Source organism: Ambystoma mexicanum, chromosome 9, assembly GCF_040938575.1.
Source record: "Ambystoma mexicanum isolate Mex_15411 chromosome 9, UKY_AmexF1_1, whole genome shotgun sequence".
Taxonomy (NCBI): Eukaryota; Metazoa; Chordata; class Amphibia; order Caudata; family Ambystomatidae; genus Ambystoma; species Ambystoma mexicanum.
In genome coordinates, this window is record NC_090931.1 from 581,022,699 (window position 1) to 581,045,624 (window position 22,926).

General features: G+C 45.4%; 1 protein-coding gene across 1 annotated transcript in view; it reads right to left on the bottom strand.

Moving 5' to 3' along the window:
• Window positions 1–15,836: 15,836 nt before the first annotated feature.
• Window positions 15,837–22,926, bottom strand: part of NLE1 (notchless homolog 1) — a 300,266-nt gene continuing 293,176 nt past the window's right edge. Inside the window, exon 13 of the mRNA XM_069615187.1 lies at window positions 15,837–17,702. Within this exon, the coding sequence (XP_069471288.1) occupies window positions 17,690–17,702 (13 nt within the window). The 3' untranslated portion in view covers window positions 15,837–17,689. The remainder of the gene's footprint in view (window positions 17,703–22,926) is intronic.

Here is a 22,926-nt window from a genome sequence, read left to right on the forward strand (position 1 = left end):
ACATGGAAAAGTCCAAAAGTTGCAAGTCACCAAACGTTCACAGGAACATTTTCCAATACATTTCATGCCGCCTTTGCACACCAAATATGCTAGTATAAAAATATATGCATGCTGGTTGTTCCAATGTATGTCCATGCAGGCTGCACCAATATATGCCAGTATTGCCATTTACAGACTCCCAGCCAGTAAAAAAAAGGCCATGCCACAGAAAGTATGCCCAGGCTCACTGTGCATCATAAGTGTTTTTACTGGCTAGAGTGGCCTAAATTCAATGTGTACCAATTTAGCCAAGTAGTATGTCTGCCTTAACCTTGATACATAGTCCTATGCATCAAGGGTAAAGCAAAACAAGCATTGGCAATGCTAACAGTATGGGCTTTCATGTAGGCATGGGAAAGGCACTGCTTCATTGGTATTAACTGGGCGTTGATGGTAGCAGTTGCAAACTAGTTTGAGTACCTTAGCATCTAATAGCAGTGCCGGGCAAATGCCTAATACTTATGCACAAGCCAAAACTGTTCACTTTGCCAATGTTTGTTTTTAACAGGACTTCTATGAAAGACACGCAGGGTGCAACAGCATTGAGCAGATTGCGCTCTAGCCCCCCTCCCGAAATGCTGGGCTTTGTTGACTCAACCTGGCTGCATGGGCGGCACCAGCCCCCGACTAGGGAGGGCTGAAGCCCTCCCACTTTGAGGCAGGAGGCCCCTTTTGGTATGTCGCCAGCCCATAGCACTCGTTAAGGAACAGCAGCAACATCAAACATGCAGAGCACAAAAGCCTATCCATGCGATATGAACAGACTAATTTTGATAAAGCCAAAGTCTTAACTTCTGGTTTCAGATTTTAGATGGCCCACCTCTCCAGAAATTAGCATAGCATTATGAAAGTAAACCACCTCTGAATTGGGGTGAAAGGTACGACTAGTGGCCAAAGGGAAGGTAAAATAGCTATTCAGCTTTCCAGCTGGGATTAGGGAATTCGGAGGGAAGTGGGAGCAGGGCTGGTTGAAGATGTGTCCGGACTGGTGGGGGCCTATTTCTTTGTGATGTTTGGGGGACACCCCTCACCTTACAGATTGGAAAAATAGGCCAAGGCACCTGTGGAGTGCTTAAATCAATAATGAAGTCAAACTAATGCAGCAAGGTGGTTAAAAGCTGCAGATTATCAGTAGGTGTCTGTGTCATAAGACAGCCAGCACGGGGGCAGCTGCTTGGGGGCCCATTCCAACTGCAAACACTGAAAGAACCAGACTCCATCCCTCAGTCGGGAGACTGAAAGCGGGTTTATTGGCCCCACTCACCATCCGCCTTCAAAACTGTCATCCACCCCCTACTGGGCTGACCAACAGAGTTGTGGCCAGACGGAACAGGACACATACATTAAACAGTGCCTGGGATTCGCTGTTAACAAAGGCCGTGCCATTGCTAACATGAAACATTTCACGTTTAGCACCTGCATTCATATGCATACATTTTTAGGTAATTGAAATTGTGATGTGGGCTTAGCACTTCCATGCCAGGGGAGTGATTAGAAGGGAAGTGGTGACATGAGAAACCTCCTTCTCACAGCAGTCCTTAAGTGTGATGTTTCAGAAATGAAGGAGAGAGTTAGTTGCTTGTAACATTGAAGCTTCGCCAGAATATTCTCTTTCGAATGTGGAAAGATGATAGATGTCCCCACACAAATAAGTGTGCCCCTCCCCCACATCCTCTGAAGTTAGTGCCTCTCCCAACATTTGAAGTGTTAGTCACACCCCGCACCGCTCTCGGCCCCCCAAAATGTTGGCCTATGTGCACCTCTGATGCCATGACCCCACCCCTTATTTAAGTGACCTGCATTAGGGGTGGGCTGGAACAGACACTCACCTTCAGCACTTTCACCCATGCATTCATCCACCAGTCATTCAATTTACATGCACGCATACATAAAACCAAACACAGCATTGACACAAACACACACGCATGCATTCATACACATATACATACTCCTTTAATTTAAATAACATATATACACATACAATTTTAAATGAAAAAAAACGCATACCTTACTCCATGCACCCTTCAAAAGCACCCGGGCAGCCATGGCACTCTGACAAGCAGACATGCTGTCTGACAGGAGAGAACTCCTCTGATAGGAGAGGAGTCCTCTCTTGTCATTCAGTGTGTCTACGTTGTCAGCTGCATAACGGGAGGCAGCAGAGCTCACTTCTGAGCCCTGCTGCCTCCCATTATTTTGCTGTTTGTTGCGGAGCCAAACGGCTTTGCTACAAACAGGAAAATCATTGCAGGGGCAGAGAGCAGACAGCACAGCCCACGTGTAAATAATGGACACGGGTGGACTGTGCTGCTTTCTACCAAGGAAAGGGTGACGCAAGGCCCCCCACAAGCGCAAGGCCTGGGGCAGTTTGACCCCTCCCCCTCGAACACCCATCCACCTCCCCGTGACCGCCCTGCCTGGGGGAACAGTGTTGAACAGGTGCTATTTTACCCTTCGTCCTTGCTAACAGTCACTTGCTTAATGAGGAGCTAAATGGCGGTGCAGAAGTCCATAACATGCAGTCTGTTAATTAGGCCAGCATACTTTGTTTCTGCCATAATCGCAAAAACCTCAATTTTTAGAAGTCGACAGACTATTCCTGCGGTGGGCTTATTCCGCGCCAGTGCCCCTAGCCCTCTCATCAGATTTACTTGTCTCCTGCTCAATTTGCGCTGCATTTTCCTAGTCTGGGTTTCCTCTCTATTCTTTTTCGGAGCTATAGCTGGGCCTTTACTCTGCTTCCTTTTCTTTTTCCTTGGGATATTTTATAGGAGCTCCAATCTCTGGGCCTTTGTCTTTCGTAAAGTGCTATCCTCTCCATAGTTAGTCCCTGTTTTTTCAGTTTCACATGTTCAAGGCATTTGGACATTGGTGTCTCTATCGTTGTAGTTCAGGTAAGTCATTCACGCTTGGTCTTGGTGGTTTGTCCTGTAGCTTTACGGCATGTCTTGAATCATCTTGGCAAATGTAGCAAAATGTTAATTATCATCGCTATGGTTGCTATGGCTACAGTTCATGGCAGTTGTCAGGATTTCAGTTACACTCCAGGTGACTCCCCTCTGACCCACCAGTCTTTGTACGTACCTGGTTCCTCTAAATCCACCGCCACAACCACCATCTTCCATGGCACCCTGGTCTTCCCTTTTTCCAGTCTGATGGCATAAATGAAATCAGAAAAAGGATTGTTGTCCCCCACTATTGTCACCAAACATGCTTTGCTCCACGACCACCTTGCAGTGTGTACTTTTTTCTTTGACCCTAGTTTTAGAATTGAGAGTCAAAGTCTAGCACCCTGTCTGTGGTGGGGTGTTAATAGCATGACAGCCAGCCGCCCAGAGGCGATCCCGGGGGTTATGGGGCCTGAGCCCTCCTCCTTATGTGCTCTGCCTTTAGCTTGGACACTGTTTTTCAATCAGCGGGGACCTGCATGGGGTGCTGTTCACCGCGTCATGTGGCTCAGTGAAGGATAACACTTAACACAGAGGTATGCTTGCTGGGTCTGGTCATGTTAGCAAGTACAAAGCCCTATTTATTATAAGTGTTGTGGTAATGTCTAACACATGAGCGCATCTTAATGCAATGTGCAAACATAACACCCCTTTCCCCCACTCACTGGATAGCAAAACGGACCATCCTGAAACGTCAAACACAGAGAGAAACCTAGTGCACGCTGAAAGGTCTGTGGATAGATAGCTTGCTACTCCAGGACTTCTCTCAAGCGAGCAACTCTTCCGGGCTCCTTTGCTGTCAAGGGAGTGGAGGGTCTTGCTGGTTATCCACCGTCACATTTGCTTGTTCCATTATTCTTGAAGGAGGCAGCCTTTCGTGTTCATCTTCACTTGCAGGACCTAGATCTTGGGCATTCTGCGGACAGCTGTCTGGTGAGGCCCTCGTACTGGGCAACTTCTTAGATAAAATACAAATCCTTGTGACCATTTGTAGGTCCTTTTGAGCCATTATCACGGTCCCCTCTTCTCTTGGCTACCGTCCTTGGATTTGGATAGAAAGAGAAACGTAGCTAGTGCATTGGTCGCCTATTCTTGCCTTGATCAGTACTTTATCAACCACCCAAATAGAGGATATCACGGTGTGGCATTGATGGCTGTCCGTTGCATGGACCATACTTGCTCATATTTAGTGTGGGGCACTGCCCATAAAGGGTGACTCAGCAGAGATCCTTATACGAGGCGCCCCATCAGCACATCACCGGAGCTTCTCCTGTTGATGCATGAGTCGTGGTGCGGTATTCCGGCAGGAAGTGATCTAGTGACCTCTTTACACATCTGTTCTGGCCTTGTGCAGTGCGGAAGGTCTTGTTCAGTGTTCACGTAAACCTTTCATCATCCTTATTTGCCTTTAGCCAGACCAGGGTAATTCTTCCATGTTTGTTACCTGGCAAGCTCATACACTCCTGGAATTCAAAGGGTCCCTTACCTTAAAGGCTAGAATGCCAGTGAATAAAAAAGATGGTCCGATTCCATTTGTAAAGCTATTCCAAGTGTCATGAACCTATATACGTGCAGTACCTATGGAGGTCAAGAAAGGGATTGAGCCAAAAATTGTGCTTCCCCCTCCCCTACATATCAGCACCAGGAATTTAACTAGGCAACCCATCCATATTGCAAATAATAATGAGCTATTTGACTCAATTGAAGACTTGGGTGTGGACACAAACCATGCATGGATACCTTCTTTGATAACCATGGGTAGGGTATCTGGGTGCGGCGTCTATTCCACCCGTATGATTATCACGTTTCCAAAACTTACTACCTTTAGAGTGTACCAATAACACCTTAAGTACATTCGCACTGAACTGTAACATATAGGTTATTTAAGATTATGTGCTTTGTTCTTTGACACTACGTTTTTCCAATTGTCCTTGTTTGTTTTCCATCTATACTCCCGTCGATTCACTATTATGGTATGTGTCAATGGTGTGCATTAATTCTGAGAAATGTTAAATGCAATTTGTTTTGATTCAATTCTTATATGGGATACAAACAGCCCTGAGAAATACAGAATGTCGAAACACGTCCATCTCCGAGAGAATGAAATACTTATTTTTGAACACCATTACAACTACCTAATTGTTTTTGTATTTACACGAATTTTGAAAAACACAAAGTATAATTAGCATGTGTCTAAGCGCGAAGAGCTAGTAACATTCTTATACTGTCAATGTCTTGTAGTTTGGGGATACCCACAGTTTACTAGCCACACGGCTGGCCTCACTATATTCCAGTTTTGTGTCTCAGCACAACTGTAAAACGGTGTAGCCCAATCGTGTTGATTCTGTGTGTCTTGGTCTTGTAGCCACCACGATTAGTGATAGCCACAGGGTGAGCCCAAACACTTACTCAATAACGTTCTGCTTTTCCAACGTATCAAACTCTGTTCGACTTTCATTCGTAAATTAAACAGAGCCCTTCTGTGTATGAGTGCAACAAGCTTGACAGGGTCATCTATTCGCAGTGTCACTGCTTGATAGCTCAGCGGGCTGAGCGCTCGCTGCTGCGATCTGAACATGATCTGCAGGTCGCAATCCCGGCAAGGGCAGCTCAGCCTTTCATCCTTCCGAGGTCGATAAATGAGTACCAATTTCGGTTGGGTGATATTGTATGTAAATATGTGCTCTGTAAAGCGCTTTGGATTAAGGTGCTATATAAATAACACATCATTATCATTTTAAACACCCTGGCCCTTGGAACAGTTTGTCATATCTGCAGACAAGGGCAACAGCGTTTTCAATTTATACACAAAGCAAAATGTACCATTTCCTCTTTGGAAAAGGAGATCCCTCCCCTTGATCATTAGGCGGTGGGCAGCTGAACGCCTGTGCGCTCACTCCTGATTTGCGCAGCACTTGCGCCAGGTGCACTCTGGCCTGTCCTCGCGTTGCTCGGACCCTTCCCCATAGAGCGTCCTTCTCTTGCTTATGGTTGAAATGTGATGCGCTGCCCTCTGCACATCAGTTCCTTGTTGTGTGCGCTCCTGTTCCTCAGACGGCATGTACAGTCTCCTGCTCTGTGAAGTTCTGCCTTGTCTCTTTCCTCACCCCCCCCCCCCCCCCGGTTTTCCCTTACCTCAAGCCTTCTCCTTCCCCTCTGGTTTCTGCCCCTTATTGTTGATAGTCAGGGACGGTCTTACGACCTATTGAACCCCAGGCAGGAACCAACATTGGCGCCTGGTCCCCCCCCCCCACACACTCCCCTCAAAATGACAAACGAACAGACCTGGGACCAACAGAATGAAGTGACCACTGGGCAATAACATTAAGAGCTTGGGGACCAAGCAAAGGCAGAATACAAATAATGGCAGCTACTTCTCCTTTTATATCCGGTTACCACAACCATGTTCCGTGAATGGCTTCAGGAACAGTTACGTATTATGGTTTTCTTAAACTGTTCTGTTGAATTAAATACAAATTAAAAAATCCAACTCTGTAATGTAACCCCACCACTTTGATAAGAGGCTCAAACCCAGGGGCGTTGCTAAGGGGGGGGCTGAGGGGGCTATAGCCCCAGGTCTTTTTTGGTTGTAGCCCCGGATAGAAGCTCAGGTGCTAGTTAGCTTAGCCCCTTACCTTTTCCAGACCTTGCAACACCCCTGCTCAAACCTCCCCATTTACAATACCCCAACTCCTTTCTCCAACACATGGTTTGCGCCTTGGGAATATGGCGATTTAGCAGTACACAAAAACCAAACTAATACATGCCTATGCTAACACGTAAGTGTAGCATTGCAAATCAGAGACAGCCACTGGCATACACAGGTGGAAGCAAGCAGTGTGAGACAAACAGGTTTGTCATTGGTCAAAAGAGTGCATTCTAATGAAGGGACATTTGTACTCTAAATCTACATTCTCTGCCCCGTTGCTTTTAACGCTATAACACCCTAAACAATGTTCTAACGGCGAAGCTGGACTGGGAACATATCAACTTGTGTTACTCTGCACGTGCGACTTGCACACATCCCCATTAGGCAATAACAGGGGGCACAGGCCCACATGACAATTCAGAATGCCCCAATGCTCCCACAGACCCTGAGGGAGAAGCAGGAGGTCCCTCCTTTCTGCCCAATTACGTTTAACAAATGCCACCTAACGAAAGCCAAAACTGTGCTTGTATTTTGTGTCACTACATGGCCCTAAAAAAAACCAACAGCTAAAAAATATGCAAGTCCAAGGGCATTTGAGATCAGTTGTGAGGACACATTGCTGATAAATCAAGCTGATAAAAGCACACGTGATTAAAGCATTCATTACCATCGAAGCTCATTTACAGCTGCAGTTAACTCTCAGGCGCCTGTTTAGAAATAACACGAGCAGGCCCTAAAGAGCAAAACGTTTGAAGTTACTGCTTGTTAGAGCCATCTCCAAGAGATCCCTGCAGGGTGCATTTTGGGCAGGAAAGCACAGTTAGTTGGTGGGAAGGGCCATAGGGATTAGCATGGGCGGTCAACGGGTGGGTTAAAAATCTAAATACAAACTCTGTGTCATTGCAGGGCATGCTTGGGGTGCAGTGCTGATGGCACTGTACTTGGAGGTTACGACCCTGGGCTTAGCGCGCAATGCCTAGATGCAGTGGTAGAAGTGCTGGCTTGCCCCTACCCCCCACAAACCCCATTGCCACGCACAATCCAAATCAACGAACACACCTGCTTTTTAAGGAAATTATCAGTGCAGTGCACTGAAGTGCACGTTTCGACTTCTTCTTACACTTTTATTTTAAAACGAAAACCATTCCAGAACAGTTTCTTTTTAAAATAAAAGTATGGGTATAGTAAAACCTTTTTTTTTTTTTTAAAGTAGAGGAGCACCGCCCCCAACCGCTCCTGCCCCCTTCGACCACTGCCTAGATGGCAGGGCAGCAGGCCAGGCCGTTCTGGAGCATAATGCAGACGCATTGTGGTGATGGGGCACTGTGGGCACTCACTGTGGCCAAGGGCCTTGCCTGTGGGGCAGTGTCTGATGTGCTAGTGCATAGCCATGCTTTCCTGGCACTGAAGCGAAGGCCTCTTTCTCTGTGATAGAATGAATGGTCCTGCTGTGTGGAAACTGTGCCAAAGAGTCACTGTGCTGAAGGCTTGGCTAAAGGCCACCATCGAGCATAGTTCTCGCTGGCCAAAGCCTTCAGATGTGTCCAGCTTTGTTGTACTTAGTAGATGGCTTTGGGTGCTTGCAGCCTTTGACCTAAGGCTACATACTTCTCTAGGGTCCATCAGTGTCTACTATGAACCTCAGGCACACCCCATTTCCTCCCCAAAATAGAAGTCCATTTTATTTCGATTATCAAATGCCACAAAATATATGTTAAAAAAAATATATTTATGTACATATGTATATACAAATATGTATTTGTTATTTATTGTTTTACTTCTATTTTATTATTATTTAAGGTTGTTAAATATGTTGATTGCTAAAGCACATACATTACAGAAAATTGGCACACAAGTGTACAACATCTATGCAACAATTCCGATGATTTAGCAGTGATAAGTAGACGTTATGCTTCTTTAGCCTTGCTAGAGAAAAACAGGTACCCGACTGACTAAGCAACTGTATGAAACCATTGCTAAAGCCAAATGTCATTCTTCCATCAGTATCTAGAAAGTTCAGATGAAAATACAGGCTTACCTTTTTAGAATCTGCCATTGTTGATAAGATTCAAATGCTTCAACCACCAAATTACTTTCCAGTCACTTCTTTCAGATAGGTAATGCCTCAGATTTAGCTCACTCCCAGGTACTACATACTGCAACCCAAGAATGTCTTCTGCTCCTCTAAACCGTCAAAGCCAGTGGCCACTCTGCATACAAATCCAACTTTATCTTGCCGATGTATCACAGACATGGGTGCTTCCGACCTCACCTTTTGCATCAACAAATCCTTAAATGACAATGTAGTTGCATAATGCCTCAAGAATGCAATTGTTGCAGAAATCATCCCTCAATGGTGAAAATGGCCAGAAACCTCAGACCCATTTAAAAAAGTCCCCTCATTGTAGAGATGCTGTTTAAAACAGATCAGTCTGGCTTGCGTCCTAGGCACAGCGCAGAAACAGCCCTTCTTGTTTCAGCAAATGCATTCTTGATGAATTCATATTGGGCCAGGTAGGGATCCTTTCCTTCTGGATTTATCTGCAGGCTTTGACAATGTATTTTGTATTTGTATTTTATTTATTTATAAAGCGCCGCAGGCCCAAGGGCAACCGGGCGCATCACTTGGTTACATGCATAATAAAAACAAGGTCAAGGCAATGAATGTACAAAGAGATACATAAACATATGTCTTAAATATACAGATATATACAAGAAATGTAGTGAATATGCAATATAATGTAACCCACTCATTATTATTGACAATCCCAAAAGATTGGGTCGAATTTACCAGCACAACACAATCCTGCTTTAAAAGTTTTCTCACCTACACCCCAGAAATAAGTTGACGTAAGTCCTTTATTTTCACCCATTTCTTCTGAGCAGTGGCTTTGCAAAAGGCACCTTCAATATGGTTTCACCATTACAGTGCATATTTGAGACCTGCAGACGAGGTCCGAGGTCATCAAGCACCTCTCTGTGTTTCCAGAGTCCAAAGCGCCAGCCAACAGCACACACCTTGTGGCCCAAACATATCACAGAGAGGAGATGTCAGTCCACCTATCCGATCTCGATGGCATTTGCAAAGCGGGCCGTGGTGTGCCTACTTTGTGGCAGATCCCTTGTCGGTATCCCTAGCAGGGTCCAGGGATCCATCTCTGCCGGCCAAAGCACTGGATAATCCCAGGATATGTTTAAAAACAAATGCACATGGCAATATCCAAACCCGGGTCTCTCGTTTTCAAGGCCCGGTACTTAGCCAGAAGACCAAACTGACCTTATTGATGGATGCACAACTTTTATATGTACCCTGCAACCATACACATATGTACAATTGACGATTAAGTCTGAAAGTTGCGAGTTGTGCCCTTCAACTGTAAGTCCTGTTTGATCATGTGGCTAATTGCCATCCACGGAGCGTGTATTTACGGCCATTTCCATCTATTTGCCTTTCTCATCTTCTGCCCGCTAGCCAAGCTATTGTGAGGCTGGCTGCCCATCCTATACTCCCATTCATGGGCTAACCAGATCCATTCTATTTATTGACTCACTGGTTGATTTGGGCTAGAGCCCACTGCCACAATACATATGTATTTTAAATGCATTATTTTTCTATGGTAAAATATCTCTAATTCTTTGGCACTGTCCGTCACTACAACCAAATGATCTTACCCAAATAAACATGGAAACACCGTATGGGCAGCAGCTTCTCCCTCACTGGAGCACAGCTGCTGGGCCTCCTCCTGCCATGCTGCCCCGCTGGGGACCTGCAGGCTGCTCTATACCTGTGCGGATGCTGTGCTGAGCCTTGATCATCTGAGCCCAATGATGCCGAATTGGTGTGGCACAAAGGACACAGAACAGCAAGGATGCCCGAGTGGCAGAACACAGGTTTCCTTAACTGAGCAATTACATTTTTTTTAAAATATATTTTCTTTTCATGCTAGATCGCTCTGGGGTGTGGCATGCCTGCCTTTATACGTTGCCCATGTGGCACTATCCCACGACCTCCAGGTTCGGGATCCCTCCTTGGGGAGGGCGAAGGAGAGTGGAGATGTGCGATTTAATGCATCCATGTAGAAATGTTACAGCTGAGGGCAGGGTGCGGGGGCAGGGTAAGGGTACTCTGCATGCTGATTTATAAGCAGCCACTTTCCATCATGCTGAAAGCACTGAATTAATTGCCCTGACCTATATGAAATCAGCCAACAAATGGCTTTAGAATGCATCGCCAAGAACACATTAAAAATGCAAGCATCCATATGCGTAATACTGGGAGGCTTGTATTTCCAATATGTGCAAATCTCCAGACGTGTGCAGACATCAGTGCGCAGCCAGCAATACTGTACCAACGTCAGGGTTCTGGATGCAGAGCAGGGGCAGCTAAGGACCAATGGCACTGCAAGATAGAAGACAAGGAGGAGGGAGGAGCGAGAGAGATTGCAATTGGTTGTTTATAACGCGATTAATACCCAGAGGTTTCTAAGCACGGACCCGGGGATCGAACCTGTTTGCTCGCCTCGTCTTGCTTCCAGTGCGAGCGCATTGCCCCTGAGCTATCCTCCCGAGACATTCAGTGCAAGTGAGCAGGTGGACTATCAAGGGGGTGCGGAAAAGAGATCAATGGAGATAGGGGAGGGGGAGAACACGCATTATCGCTCTACTGTGGAACCTCAATCCCCTCAACATCAACCTCACGCCCACACAATTGCAATATAGAAAAAAAGTCAAGACTCTCTTTTTCAGGGAGCAACTTCTCAACTACCATAATCCCTCAATCACCCCCAGCCAAGTATCCCTCATGACGACCATTCTTCGTCCACCCCCATTCCACTGCTGCCCCCCTTTAAAGCACTGCAACATGTTCCATCCACTTACTGTATACATCAACTAATCCCTTCTAGACTAAACACTTTGTTATAAGTATGGAGCCCCATGTAACCATCTATGGTGTGCCTGCACACCGCATGGGGGTGTAGCAACACATTGCTTCCGAGATCTAGGTTTGCCCTCGAATATCCAAAATAAAAAAATAAAGGGCCTCATCACAATGGGGCGGCATCCCGGCAGTAAGTCCGGAGGGATACCGCCCAACGCAAATAGCGTTACAGCAACTCGGTCATAGGTTATTGGCAACTTGGTGAGTGTGTTATTAGCACCAGGTTTCGAGTTGAGGTACAGCGGTAAGTGCCTATTAATATTGAGTCCATAAGACTCAATGGGGCATTTTCAGCACAATTACCGTAGCGCTAATTGCGCTGCAGTAATTGCGCTGAAAATGGACAGGAAGTCGGAGCATTCACCTCCAGCACAAAGCTGGAGGTGAACACTCGGAGGTCCGCTCAAACCCCGGATTGGGCGGAGTGGTAATAGTGTTACTGCCGCATTTTGAGCGCTTTGCCCAACCCCTAATGAGACCCAATATAATTAAGAGAGGAGAGAGATCAATGGAGGATAGAGAAAGAGAATCCAGAGAGTAGAGAAAGAAGTAAGCCCAGCAGAGGAGGTGCCAAAGGAAGCCCAAGAAGAGAGCACGAGATCAAGAAAGATGGGGAGGAGGGCGATAAAAGGGGCTGGGAGTTCAAAAATGAAAGATGCTATTAACAATAGAGCGCTCTGTGCAACTGATTCAGAAAATGTGTCACGTTCACGTGATAACGTCGCAAAATCACCCAAAAAATGCTGGATTTCCCACGCAATAAAGAAAACAATCCTCTGCGAGCACAAACTGCACAACCACTCAGCTGAAACAATTCATTGTGCCAAGTTGTCTTTTGGGAGATTTCCTGTCTGGATGTCACCTTGGGTGATTGGCTGGGACTGCAGATGTTGAAGTAAGCATACACCCACAGGTTATGGTGGATTACAGAGAGCCCCTTTATGCACACTCTGGTAACAAGCCTGCAGCTACTGATATCATTCAGTCGTTATCCCTTTTTCTGGGGACCAAAAGCGCTCTCCCCCTATCTTCCGATTTAGGGCTTCCTCGCTTTGGCAAGTGTCCCAAAAGTCCTCCCCTTCACAGGGGCTCTCCTTCTCTCTGTCATTTGTTCCCCTCTTCCCGGGCCAAGGGGCTCTCCCTCTCTTATTTCCTCAGGGATATGGTGCCCTGCTTACCCTTCTATCCCTTCAGGGATATAGGGCCTCATTCCGTGTTTCGTGGTATTTTGGCAGTAAATCTGCCAAAATACCACCAAAATTGGTTATCGTTGCAGCAACTTGGTCCCATGGATTTATCACAGGTGGTGGTGGTAGGGCAGAGTGATTCCTCATTGATATTTGGTAGAATTACCACCAGCAGAATTACTGAATGGTAATTCCACTGATTTGTGGAGGAAATGTGAAGCATGTACCTCCAGCATTAAGCTTGTGATTCGGCTGGTGTGGGAAAAATAGAGGTAATAGAATTGCCACCACATTTTGCCCACACTGCCAAACTGGGACTGAGACCCATAGTGCCACGCTCACTAATCCACACCTAGAGATATAGTACTCTGCTAACTCTCCACTCTTTCCCTCTTCACTGTAGCCCACCTCACTTTGGGTTCTATGGGCTCTCTGCTTCTTTTACACATCCCCTCTTCTGGAGTCCAGGTCACTCTCTTATTACTAACTATACTACTCACTGCACCCTTCTCTTATATCAGGGGTCCCTTTGCCTGGGCCCAAGGGTTTCTTCTCCCTCTCAATGAAAGACACTCCTCTTCTAGGGTGCAAGGGGCTCACCTCTTCCTCGCAGCAGCACACCTATCTTCTGAGGTTCAGGGGCTCTTCTTCACCTCAATGTAGTACACCCCTCCTCTGGGGTTCAGGGTGCTCTTCTCCCCCTCACCAGAGCAGACCCCACATCCAGACATTTAAGCGTCAGGAGCTATTCTTCACCTAAAGGGGTTACACCCCTCTTCTGCAGGACAGGGGGGGGGGGAAGTTTCTCCCCCCCTCACTGGAGCTTACAGCAGTTCTGGGTGCTCACTGAGTAGAATCCTATTTTGGAGTTCAGGGGCACTCTTATTCCCCTCACTGGGGCACACATCTGTTCTGGGATTCAGGGAGTTCCTCTCTCCTTCACTGGAGCACACCTCTCTTTTGGGCACAAGGGGCAAACCCTGTACTGTGTTCTCCCGCTTCATCAACTCCTCCTTTTCAACAGGTACTGTTCCGTCCAGACTCAAAGAAGCCTGGGTTCTATCCCTCTAAAAAAAACATCACTCGGCCCAGCTCTACCCAACAACTATCGGTCCAATCACTACAGTCCCCTCCCTATTAAAATACATGACAGAACAGCATATGTTCAAATTCAACGTCACCTAGAAGCAAATCAAATTCTAAGAGTACGTCAGTATGGATTCTGCCCAGGCCATGGTACAAAGTCAGCACTCCTAGACCTGGAAAACCAGATGGATGAAATCAAGGATGAGGGAAAACCTTCTGTACTGCTCCTACTGGACCTCTCTGTGGCCTTTGACTTAGTCAACCATAATATACTAGGTCACCACCTCACTTCCGCAGCCTCCTCCTCCCTGGAAGCGGCTTCATGGATCACCTCTTTCCTAGAGGGTAGAGCAAGGAAAGTGTTCTCTGAAAGTGCCAGTGCTGCGTCCTCCCCTATTAGTTGTGGAGTACCCCAAGGGTCTTGCGTCTCGTTAGACTCAGTAGAACATATTCACAAAGCTTCTATTCGACCTCCTGGATTCCCGGGGCATAGCGTATACCAACTACGCAGACGACACCCACATTCTTCTCCCCCTCTCTGGTATTTACACCAACGATGCTGCCTCGCTGAGCTCCAAGCCTGGATGGGGACCCATGGCCTCTGCCTCAACGATGAGAAGACTGAACTTCTCCTTGTTGGGTCCAAACTCTGTGCTAAAAATACTGGACCCAGAGTACTCAGCCTTCAACATTGATCGCACCCTGATCTCAGTCTCACCAGTAGTAAAAACTCTAGTATACCTTGACGCAACACTCTCCCTAACCCATCAAGTAAACTCAATATCCTCTTCAGCGGCCTACTCAATCCAAATCCTTAAGGCAGCCAAACCTTTCTTCTCTACTGACAGTTGCCTAACAACCGCTCGTGCAGTGGTTGGTGCAAGGCTGGACTACTGTGATGTACTCTTTCCGGGTACCTCTGCTCACAACATACAAAAACTCCAGAGTCCAGACCATCCAAAATAACGCCCTACGAGCCGCCCTGAACATTCTGAGATCAGAACACATAGCTGCCGTCCGCAGAGCAGTACAATGGCTCCCCATCCGAGAAAAAAAGCTCATTCAAGACACCGACAATCACTCACAGGTGTAGCTCCAAATCCGCCCCACCCCCTAAATGGTCCAAAAAATTGCTAAGAATCAGGCGGCTAGGCCCACCAGAACCCCTTTCACCCACAGACTTGTGCAACCCAAGTTCAAACGTGCCAAAGCAGGAGGGTCAAGTTTTCCAGTCATTGCCACTAAACAATGGAATTCTCTCCCACTTGCGCTAAGAGCGGAAGAATCCTACTGGACCTTCCGTAGAGCCCTCAAAACTTGGCTGTTTGCCAAAAACCTGGCAAACATGTAAGCCTCCATTTGAAGTATGAACCTGATGTGCTGTACATTCTGTATGTAACAGTATGTATTTTTCTATGTATGTTGACCGCCTGTGGACCACATGTAACTGGTTGTCCACAGTGCCCTGAGGGTTTGTGTGCGCTATACAAATGAATAAATATATAAAATAAGCAGATGTGACTGAGGGCTCCCATGGACAAAATGTACAAACATCAACAGATGGCCTTCTGAGACTTTATGGCCTACTTATATCACTGGCTGGCACGAAAAAGGCACACGTGGATTTTGATAGGTTATTGCAATAATTAAATCATTCACATGATGTGGTTTAAAGATTGTACTAAGTATGTCCAGTGTGGCAGCCGTGAATATTTAAAGCATGTGAATCTAGCAAGTTCCAATACTGAAGAAAGAACAATGAGGCAGGTGATTTCGTAATGTACAAAGAAAATAGGAGTGGTGCATAGCACTTAAACTGCAACCCAAGCCAAGGGGGCACTCTTCATTTCCACATCGAAGGTTGTATCCTAAATGACTTGATTAGCTGACCAGAGAATCCTTGATGAAAGACATTTTATTTTGAAGATCTAAAACGCGATGTAGGAACAAGATTGCTCTTCGCAACAGCAAGAAAAATTAATAAAAAATATGTTTGCATTACCTTTATTCTGAAGTAAAGTATGGTCTAATTTCATTTTGGCACATTTACCATACAGAGATTGACAGAGAATATGCATTTAATGTTAGGGTGCAACATTCTGAAGTGACAGACCCAAATAGCTTCCAACCGGCCTGTGACGCATGGGTAATCTTCAGCAAGTCCTCTTTTTAGCCAAAGCAATCTACTTGTTATTTAATATTTATAACGGGAAAATAAAACTATAACTCACAGAATCCAAAGTGTGATTGGCTAAAAAGCCAAGACTATCTGAAGGTATGACAAGGGGTAAAGTTGGTATCTGCACAGAATGCAGAACATATTTCTGGATTATTGCACAAAGTCTGACCTGCAATCTTTGGTTTGACTGCTAAAAGGTCACACACATATTTGGTGCAAATGGAACATTGAGACCAGACTACAAAATCTGCAGATCAGAACTAAAGCTAAATACAGTAGAATTAAGTTGTTTCCTACAGCCTGTGACGGGCAATTAGGGAATGATCATGGAGTTGTTGCATTTAAATACCAATTTATTATCTGTGCTGATAATAAATGTGTCATGCTGTACTGAAAATTCTGATAGTTTTGGTTCAGGGGTCTGCAACCTATGTATCTTTAGATGTTTTGGACTGCAACTCCCATTAGCCCCTGCCAGGATATTCAATGAGGGGTCATGGGTATTGTAGTCCAAAACATCTGGAGAGCCGCATGTTGCAGATCCCCATCTGAGTAATGTGTTGTCACATAGTATTGAGATTCATTATAAAACTAGTTTAGGGACAGAATAAGCATCATTGTATTTGAAGGTTTTCAAAAACGTTCAGCAAAGATCTTTGAGTTCCAATGAAGATTTCGCTGCAATGATGGTGAAGCGTTTCTCGCTAGCTGCCACATGGAGATTGCAATCGGCAGCACTGATCAACACATCTACAGCGCATGGTCTCTTCTTCTGCCAAACTCTTCAGAAATATAGGAGAGAACGCCCCCTGTAACTTCTATTTTTATTTTGTGGTGAAGACTATAAAACTTTCCGAGGTCAAATAACATGATTTAGAAGTGCAGAGATCCCAAAAGTAGTCATGATATGCCAGCATTTTAAAAGTAAAAAACAATAGACTTTTCATTCATTCAAGAAAGTAGGACTCAATCATGTCTGGCTATGAATTGCATCTTGATTATTCCAAATGCCACTTTTTTTGGCAGAGCTCACAAAGAAAGCTTTTTTTTAATTATTTTGGTCTTTCCAGCACACAATGTTCCGTTCCCAGTTCCAGCAGGATTTATGCCAACCATGGCTGGAGCTTTTACAACACATGTAAGAAACGCAAATGTGGCTGCAAAGCCGGGGTGCATGAACTGGTGGAAATGCAGCCTTGTAGAAAAATTTCCATCTACATCCTCTTGCAAATGTTGCATGCGAGAGTCCTTTAGGTGGGGAATACAATTTTCCAATTTGCACTTCAAGGGTGCAGTTGGCCAAAATGGCATGAAATGGTCCTCGCCTGCCAGGCAATCTGCCCCTGCTAGCCTTGAGTCTGGGAGATAAGAGGCCGGAACGAGGAGAAAGGCCCGTTTGGCACAGTCCAAAGGCACCCACTCATAAAAATCCAAAAAAAGGCCACCACATATCGAGAGGTTTTGCAAAGAGTTTGGGCAAATGGCTGTCCAAACTAACTTAAGTGAATGAGGCAGACCGGGATCTTAGGGTGAGGTCTAGAAAAGTCAGGTTTACAGTCAGGTGGGCAAGTTAGCAAGGAATACAGTGACTGGAGAAGGTCCTCTGAGCTGACTGCTTCCCATCCAGGTCTTCATTCATAGAATGCCAGGAAGTTTCCCCTCTCATCTTCGCCATCTGAAAGAGAGAGAGAGAGATCTGTCGAACACACTATACATGCCATGGAATGACTGGACTTCATTTATTCCACTGACAAAACCTTTGCAAAATGATCCTTTAGACAGTATATGGTTTTCCGGCGACAAAACAACCCACTATCAGCACTCATGAGGTTCTGTCTGTATACATACTTCTGTGCAAAGAGGGTGGTGCTTCAATCAGACAGTCATGAGCAAAGGCGTCAGAGGAAAGAAGAAAACCCAAATTCAGAACCTAGAAGGAACATCGCAGCCTTTGTTGAAGGGAAAATGAGGAGGCAGAACGAGCGACTTCAGCTACCATCTCCAATCTTCCGGAGCACTTCTATGCAAACAACTGCCAAATCTTTATTCTAATTTACTTTACACTTCACTCTCTTTATTCCAATCTTTCAACCTGTCTATTGACCATTCCATCTGAGATGACTGCTCAATCGCTTCATCTATGAACCCATCTAAAACGTAGGTTTTATTGTTTCCTGATTCGTATGCTTTTCCCTCTATTTCCCTTCATTTGTTTCATGCACCCCCCCTTCCCAATTGCGTCTTTGAATCTTCTCTTTCCTTTTCCTCCCATACTTCCAATATTGCTCTGTCCTGTTGCATTCATGTATGTAATGTTCACAAAGACCACCCTTTACTACTATTTCCCACTACTAAGCTTCTTGCGTTGTCACTGATTTTTCCTCATCTTGATTACTGTTTCGGACTCCTGATTGGTCTGCCATAGATCAACTGGCCCTTCTTTGTTGCATGCATAATTCTTCCATTTGTCTACCTTTTTGCCTCTCTCTTCGTGACCACTTCTACTTCATTTGCTTCTCTCAACTGGCTCCCCCTTTGATATTCACTTACTCCTGCATTTTCCCTGTATTGCCTGTAAGAGTGAAGAACCCTTCTAAGTGCATGCAGGTTGACCTGCAAAAAGCTAGGCGATATTATGAATTAGTAACAGCTGAGAAAATAAATCAACTTTTAACAGGACCAAACGGGCTGAGTTAACGGAGGCTACGGTCACTAGCGATTCGATGAATTCTGGAAACTGATAACTCATGGTACCGAGGATGTAAAAACCCAATATGGTAATGTATCTGAAAACAAATGGGATGATCACTTCAGGGAGTTGTATAGGGAGACCGGAATACCTGACACTAGTGGGCCGTCTAACACTGACAATCTCGACAAAACCAATGTAGCCAGTGCTGAGGTCTTATTGATTACTTTAGAGCAAGTAAATGTTGCACTTCAAACCCAAAGCAGTAACTAAGCCCCAGGCCCTGATTGTATTCCCGTAGATTTATTTAAATCTGAGCCCCTAATTTGGGGACATTTATTATTACGCCTGTTTAATGACATACTTAGATGGGGTGTGTAAGGAAGGCATGGTATCGAGTAGTAGACACAGACAGAATGGATACAAGTTTCAAAAAACTTTATTTAGTATTTTAGTAGGGTTGGTAGAATTCCTAACTGGCCCTATCTCTAGAATGGGAGTAGTCTCAACCATTAAACAAACAACAAACAGGTCCAAGTCAGTCTAGTCAAATAAAAAGGTCTATACTAAGAAAACCTACCTTTCCCTCCTTCTCAAAATGACAAATGGGTTAAAAGGAAAACAAAAAGGAAAATAGTGTCTCAAAAATAAATTACAGAATGGCTTCAGTAATAACTCCCTTTCCCACCACGTTCAGCCCCACAGGGTCTAGAGAGTTTCTTAACATGGATAGGTGGATGGCACAGTACTAACAGTCTTGCACGCTTTGGCTTACTGGTACAATTCAACAGTTCAGTCTTGGGCTTCAAACTTCTGGCAGTTCAATCACTTCCTTCGGCTGCGCCCGCATTGTCATCAATACTCTGTTCACATTTGCTTTCTCAATTTCTCACAGTTCTGTACAGGCTTCCCTAGGCTGTGCTCGAGCCTGTCCATCCATCTTTCACTTTATCACACAATTCTGCAGATGCTTCCCTCTGCTGGGCTCAAACCTGTCTCTTATTTGTGGGGATTCCCTTCCCCACGTTTTATCTTGGCTATCTTTTCACTGTCGAAGACTTTCGAAACTGCAAGGATTTTACATAGAGCTCTGCATGACCATGTCGACTTCTATTTCAACAGTTCCACAATTTACAATCAACCTCGTCTTCCACAATTTACAATCAACCTCGTCTTGCAACACCAATGCTTCTTGGTACTTTCATCTTGCAATACCAATGCCTCTTGGTACTTGTAGTTCTTATTCTTTTTAGTTTGCCCTTTTGGACTTTTCCAAAGTTCATATACTTTGCTCTCTTGGCATTTTCAGAGTTCACATACTTCACCCTCATCTTATTCAACTTCCTCTCCTTATCGTAGTTAGTTTCTTTCCTTTGGTTCCCATTGTAATACCTTTCAACTCTCATAACATTTCACAGAGACTTTCGAATGTACGACTTTGCCTCACAGGACCACTCTGTTACTTTGTATCCTTTTCTTTTACAATTCCACAATTGTCCTTTTTCATTTGTGTTTTATAGGCACATGCACAACCTTCAACTTTCAGATTACAGTTACTTTTGCTTTTAACACAGACCATACTTTTGTTGCCTTCGATAACTCACCAGTCTTGTTAATTGGTTTTCTTTCATCTTATTCATGCAGTAGTCAAGGCTGCTACCAACACCTCTTCCGCTCCTCCCTAACTCTGATGTTCACCCGGGAGGGTCGCGGGCCGCTTCCTGGCACCTTGAAGGTTTCTTTCCTCCGCTCACCCGGTTTCAGTCTGGGAACGCTTACGACTTCCCGAAAGCGTGCAATTCTTGCCTGGCTCTCTCTCGATCCTTGCAACTGCCGATCAGCCGGTTGGCCTGCCAACTTCCACAGCCTGGTTCGCATTAGCCCCAAAAGACCTGTTCCTTCTCGTACCCAGCCTCGCTCAGAGTGTGCCTTTGCTGCTACCTTTTATCCTCACAGGGAGTGTTAACAAGTGGCAGGTGTGCATTGTTAGGACTACATGCCTGACTCTGCATGACCGCATTACAGGGACAGAGTAAATGCAAGTCAGTGGAGGTAATCTTTCTACCCTCATTCCTCATCTTACTTGGCTCAGTACTGTTGTCACCATAAAGTGGGGAGGAATTATGGGATCTGTAGTTTCCCTTAAAATAAGCAGGGTTAGGGATTAGATGGGTTGTGGAAAAAGGGGGATACCATGTCTTACCATTGGGTACTTCTCCCCCACTCCCGAGGACGCCCTAGCCAGGTGATCCTCCCTCGCTTCTCCACCCCCAGGGTCAGGATCCAAAAGCGAGGGCCTTCCCCTGGCCACCAGAGTATGGGATCCCCGGGGACTAGTTTGCGAAACACCCTCTGGTTTTTCACAGGTGTCACCCCAGTGTCCTGCAAAAAGGTGATTATTTTTCCTGTATATAAAAAAGGGGGTTGTAACAATCCGAACAACTGTCGGCCAATATCCTTACTAAATGTTACAGGCAAGATTTATGCTAGAGTTCTCCTGGACAGCCTCAATAATTTGATGAATTGCAGTAATAAGATCAATCATCTACAGGCCGGTTTCCGGTCTGGGATTAGTACCACTGATCAGGTGTAGTATGAAGCTATACACACTATTTATCGACCTACAAAGGACATTTGACAAAGTGCCGCATAGCAAACTTTGGGAAAGGCTGGAGGCCATTGGTATACCTATCCTATCCTAACTGCCATTAGAATGCTTTATACAGAGAATACTGCCATGGTCACATGGAGCTTGGGAGGGGATACAACAGCAGCCTCTGATGTACAGAAGGGTGTGCTCCAGGGCTGTGTCCTGGCACCAACTTTATTTAGTGAAACCCAAAAAGTGATGTGTGGAAGATTCTGAATTAATCTGAACCACTGGCATTGCTCTGGGCAAGCTTCCACAGCACTTTCCTTTGGCCCGTCTATGCCATTGCAAAAAGGGTCCAGCCATATTCAAATCAGTCAAGTACTGTCACCAATGGGAGAAGTCCTGCCCAAACTGCTAGGCCAGGTCCACTCTGCACGGAAACACAAACAACCCCAGACATATTTCGGCCTTGTTGGGCCTCCTCAGTGAGGTGCAGCTTGGTTCCCTATGGCGCAGCGAGCAAGGGACCCATGTCTGGGCATACCCTCTCTCACATAGGGAGACAAAAAGAAACCAAAAAGGTGATGGGTGGAATATGCTGAATGAATCTGAACCACTGGCACTGCTCTGGGAAACCTTGTCCACCGCCGTTTTTTAGCCCGTCTGTACCTTTGCAAGAGGGGTCCAGCCATATGCAAATCAGTCATGGCCTTTCCCCTTTTGTAATGGCTTAGCAGGCGAAGAACAATGGTCTGGGGGGGTTACCCACAGCAATGCCAGAGGTTAAGATTCATTCTAAACCTTCCAACCATCACCTCTCTTGTTTTGCTTTACCAACTTTATTTAGACCATACATTAATAAGGCTATAGAATCCCTGCTGGCTATCCCAACTGATGCTCCCATTTTGGGAGGGGACAAATACCCAGTCCTGTTTGCAGACAATGTGGTTTTGGTGTTCCTGACCGACTAGACTGAAGAAACAGAATTATGTATCACATTCTGTGACGATGTTGGCCCAAATGTGAAACACTCAAAAACCAAATCCATGGTTTTTAAACCACCAAGAACAAAATTCAAAAACCTGAACATCAAAATTGGTAGTGCCGCAGTTCAGAGGGTTGTAAGATATGATTACTTAGGGATAAGATTCGGGTGTATGGTCGCAACAGGACGATAAATCCAATATCACACTGGAAAGATATAATATGGCAATAGCTGGATTTATGAATGCACATGGAGGGGGTGCTCCGAGACCTGCTCTTAATGTATATAGAAGGAACAAGTTACTTCCCTGTAACTGTTGTTCTCCAGCATGGATCTGGCATGGATTCACATGCTCATGAATATTACCGGTCGTCAGGCCGGGAATCCTCGGTAAAGAAAAAATCAGTATCAGTTTAGTTTCTGATCTGTCTTTCTCAGTAGTAACCAATCACTGATCTCTGGGTCATACTGCCCCCAGCCAATGACTGCCCTCTCCCTAATCCTCCGCCTCTGGCAGCCATCCTCAGATTTGGTAGCACGTAAAGTGGCAATATGACCAAGTGAAGAGCCGCAGAGGGGTAGGAGGGAGGGTTCGCATGTGAATCCATGCCAGACCCATGCTGGAGAACAAC